At 53.5% G+C, this 4,504-nt stretch overlaps 1 protein-coding gene across 1 annotated transcript; it reads right to left on the bottom strand.

Moving 5' to 3' along the window:
* Nucleotides 1–1,458: 1,458 nt before the first annotated feature.
* DIRAS3 (DIRAS family GTPase 3) lies at nucleotides 1,459–3,623 on the bottom strand. Its single transcript, XM_005438246.4, has 2 exons — nucleotides 2,593–3,623; nucleotides 1,459–2,357 (listed from the first exon to the last, which is right to left on the bottom strand). The coding sequence occupies exon 2, from the start codon at nucleotides 2,271–2,273 to the stop codon at nucleotides 1,677–1,679; it is 597 nt and encodes a 198-aa protein (XP_005438303.1). The 5' UTR covers nucleotides 2,274–2,357; nucleotides 2,593–3,623; the 3' UTR covers nucleotides 1,459–1,676.
* Nucleotides 3,624–4,504: the final 881 nt, after the last annotated feature.

Genomic DNA, 4,504 nt, shown 5'->3' on the forward strand with positions numbered 1-4,504 from the left:
CCGGGTTTGTGCAGGAACGGCCTGAGGAGACTAGAAAAGCCACTCATGGACACACACAGGAGACAATGGAGCAATCAGGAGCCAGCACCGACTCTCAGTTGTTCAAATACGTGAGATACTAACACGGATACAAACTTCTTGGCTTTGTGCATGGGTCTGCAACACGTGAACAAATAACAGCTGACAGCATCTCTAGCATTCCTCTAGCATCTTACATAGAAACCCAGCAGGCATTAATAGACACTAACGCTTTCAAACTAAGAAGGGGTACGAACCTTCCAGCATCTCCCGTTCCGCGTGTTGTTCAACAATAACATTATTTCATTAGAAAAGTGCTATAAAAAGAAGCAATTCCTTTCCCCGATGTCTCTTGCGTCAAGACTACCCTGTTGTGTAAAAATCAAATCTGCAGTGTGATACTGAAGTCCTTACAGTCTTCTGCTTGGACTAACACACAAAACAGGAGATCTATGGCACAGGCTGATAGTGAATACTTGCACTTTCCTGAAATCTTTCTCAACAACACACTGCAGATGAGGTTTATCATGCTTGTCTCTAGTTAACAATAGCAAAAAAAACCCAAACCCAAGCAAAACCCAGCAGGGGGAGGGAGACGAGATAGACTAAGCCCATACCTCTAGTCCTTTAATTTTGGAGACTTTTAGCAGACACTTACCATCAGAGAGAAGTTTGCTTTTAACATGCAGCTTCCGAGAGTAGATGTTTCTTACCGAAGCAGCGTTACCTGAATCAATTTGTCATGTCTCAACTAAAACCCAAGTAACATGGATGAAGTAAGAGAGGGGGGAAAATAACACCTAAGAGAACTCCAGGAAGACTGCAAATGTAGCTTCAGCTACGTGCAAAACCAGACTGACAACTGAAAAAGGTGAATTGCAAAGACAACCAGCTACCCCATCAACTGGCACTTAAAACAACCCGATTACCTTCATGAAGGAGGCAGCTCCTGCTTAAGGATGCTGAGAATCAACCCTGAACTTGGAGCCAGAGCACATGGAACCTCCTGCCTCAGTGAACAGGGCAAGTCAGAGTAAAGGGGATAACAAAGCAAACAGCCTCATCATATGCAGGTATAGCTGTAATTGCTCACGGAACTGCAAAAGTCTGAGGAATTGCATAGCACACAGGAAAACTTCTACCATGGAAAACCTGCGTCTTTGGTAGGCAAAGCAGTTTGCCAAAACCGCAAGCATCTGGAGCTACATACATGTTCATTTGCAGGGCAAATGCCCAGCTTTGATAAAGATTTGCTCTGGTCAACAGATTTCTGAAAACAATTTTTGAAGTCTACATATTATAGATACTATGATTTCTTTTGAGCTAATAGACTGGAAATACTTAAGAACTAGCATGTACTCACTGAAATAGAGATGTTTGTTTCTGACCGACATTCTTCTCTTCTGTAAACTTCTTGCATTAAAAACTTCTAGCCACATGTCATAACTAACACTGAACATTTATTGTTTTTAAAAAACAAACATGCAGAAAGCCATCCTCTTTAAAACCAACCCATAAAATAATCCAGCTGAGATGTTAGCAAAAAGCAATAGCTCTGTAAGGCATGGATTTGTCTGAAAACTCCATCAGAAACTATTTTCTGGGGGAGTCCATGCTCCGATTACACCATGCAGTGGTGCAAGTCCAGTCAAAGTCAATCACATAACAGAGCACTTGCCTTGCAGTTTATCTTTCTTTTTCTGCTGCTTGGACTTCTTTCCGTCCACCTGGAGACTGACAGTTCTCCTCTTCTCCAGATTCAAGAGCTCCTGGAAGAGCTCCTGCACGTTGTAGTTCATTTTGGCTGACGTCTCCATGAAGGAGCACTTCCACTTGCTGGCTAATGCTTGCCCCTCGCTAGCATCCAGCTCCCTCTGGGTCTCATCACTTTTGTTACCCACCAACATTATGGGGATTTTTTGGATGTCCCCTTTAATGTGACAAATCTGTTCAAAGATAGGCTGAAGATCTTCCATGGACTGCCTGCTGGTGACGGAGTACACCAAGATGAAAGCATGCCCTTTGGATATAGACAGCCGCTGCATAGCAGGGAACTGATGGCTTCCCGTGGTGTCTGTAATCTGAAGGGTGCAGATGCTCTTGTCACAGCTGATTACCTGCCGGTACGTATCTTCGATTGTGGGGATATAGGTTTCCCTGAAAGTTCCCCTTACAAAACGAAGGACCAAGGAGCTTTTGCCAACCCCCGCTGCTCCAAACACAACCACCCTGTAATCATTGCTTTGTTCAGGCATGTTTGCTGCGCTGCGATACGAGTGAAGATTTTAACTGAAAAAGCCCGAGTTCTTCAACTTTACACACCCCTACACAGAGGTGGCCTGCAGAGAGGGGAAAGGGAGGGGACAACAGGGAGAGAGGAACAAGAAAGGCAACGTTCACACCATCTCGGTAATTTTACGGTGCGTTTCTGAAATAAGCAATTAAGTCGCTCCCCTCCCACCCTTTTTTCTTGCGTTACAGAGAAATAAACCACTACCACCACCCCCCCACCACCCCCTCCTCGGCATACATCCCACGCACACTTAACGTTATGACAAGTGAAAACGAATTCACCTGTAGCCATCAGCTCCAGCGTCCAGCCAAACCAGTCTAAAATCGCCTACCGGCGGCGGGGGAGCGGCGCCTGCGGCCGGAGCCCCGGCGCGGCGGCCAGGCCGGGCTCGCCTCAGCTCGGTTCCGGGGCTGCGGGGAGAGCCCCGCTCCCGCTCGGCACCCGCGGCCACGCTGCGGCCCCGCGCTGCTGGTTTTCTCTCCGTTTTTATTCTACGTTCCATCCACCCGCCCGGGCGGGCCCCGGGGATGCCGGCGCTGCCGGGCTGGGGGCGGCGGGCGCTGCGGCGTCCCTGGCGATGGCTGGCGGGTACCGCAGCGGGACCCCCGGGCCTCAAAAAGGCACCGTAAACCTAGCCTTCCCCTCGACCCCCCTGTCAAAAAATAAAAATAATAATCGACACAACAAGTCGAATGTGGTGGTTAAAGCTGTTGGAGACGGGATGTGCTCCACCCCTCTTAATCCCACACAGCAACACAAGTGAGTGTCTCCCCCCATCACGCCTCCCTCAGCGCCCGGCACCGCAGAGCCCAGGCGCTGCCGCCCCCCCCCCGGCTTGCTCCACGGCTCATATCTAAGGCTGATTTTATTTCAACACTTAAAATACGAGTCAGCTTTCCACCCGCGCTGCCATTAAATGCGGCAGGGCTGACCTGAGGTACTCCTGCAGCCTTTCCCCCAGAGAAGCCACCACATCTTTCGGGCTAAGGGCGCTACGGTCCGCTGCTTTGATTTGCCCCCTCACGCTGGCAAACAAAACAAGAGGCTTTAGGGTATTTCCCGCATTCATGGGGGATTTCCCCAGGCGCCCTCTCCCCACGCACCCCCTCTGACGGCGGGCCGGCTCAGCGGCGCGGGGAGCGCGGTGCCTGGCAGGAGAAGGCGCCCACCTCCCGGCTGCTGCACCGCCACAACTGCCGAGGGAGCCGGGACCGCGGCAGCCGCTCCCACCGCCCTCAGCCCCGCTCCGCCCCGGCCGCCGCCATGCTGGGCGGGAGAGGGGGCCCGCTCGCCTGCCGCCTCATGGCCCAGCGGCGGGAGCGGCCGAGCGCAGCTCCTTCCCCGGCCCCGCCGTCCCTATCCCGGCTGTAGCCCCCGCCGAGGCGCTGCCCTCCCTCACGCTCCAAAATGGCTGCCGGCCCCCATGGCGGGAGCGCAGGAGGGGCACTCGCCAGGCTGAGGCAGCCATGCCCAGGCGGGCTCCAGCCAGGGGCCAGGCCGCGGGCAGACCCCCAGCCTGCTTCTCCAGAGCTGCCCGTCTTCACCCAGAGCGGGGCCGCTCCGGCCTCCCCCCCAGGGGCCATTCCCGGCCCTCAGACGGCCATCTTGGCCAGCTGGCCATGGCGGCCGCCACAGGGGCTGGTTGCCTTTGCTGGGCGTGCTGGGGGGGTCCGCTCAGCCCTGGCTGCTGGCTGCAGAGCGCCGAGGCCGGAGGACGCCAGCTGTGGAGCAGAGGGTTCACGCTGGGGTTGATGGATGCAGTTTGTTCAGCCCTGATTCCCTGAAGACAGCCAGATTGTACAAACAGCAGCATCTCCCACTGTGACAATTAAAATCATCCCTGTGTCCAGCTGTGGCCGGGAAGGGGGTGTTGCATTGCTTGGATGAAAAATCTCTTATTTTCTCCAGAATGGGGTGTTCTTTTTCTGAGACTGACCTTGGGCTTGGACCAGAGCTTTCCCCCTGGAAGTCTGTAAACGAAAAAGGTGGCCCTGAGGCAGCCGGCGTGGAGCAGAGCTGCCGGGGGCAGAGGGGGTCCCCAGCAGCATGCTTGGGCTGGGAGCTGAGGAATACTCCAATTTTAACATGTGACAAAGGGCATTTGTGGTGCTCCGAGGCCACAAGATTAAGCAGGAAGAGAGCAAGGGGGACAAATGTCCATGTGAAGAGCTCAGCTCCAACGGGGAGGCTTCA

The sequence above is a fragment of the Falco cherrug genome, chromosome 12 (assembly GCF_023634085.1).
Source record: "Falco cherrug isolate bFalChe1 chromosome 12, bFalChe1.pri, whole genome shotgun sequence".
In the NCBI taxonomy this organism is placed as follows: Eukaryota; Metazoa; Chordata; class Aves; order Falconiformes; family Falconidae; genus Falco; species Falco cherrug.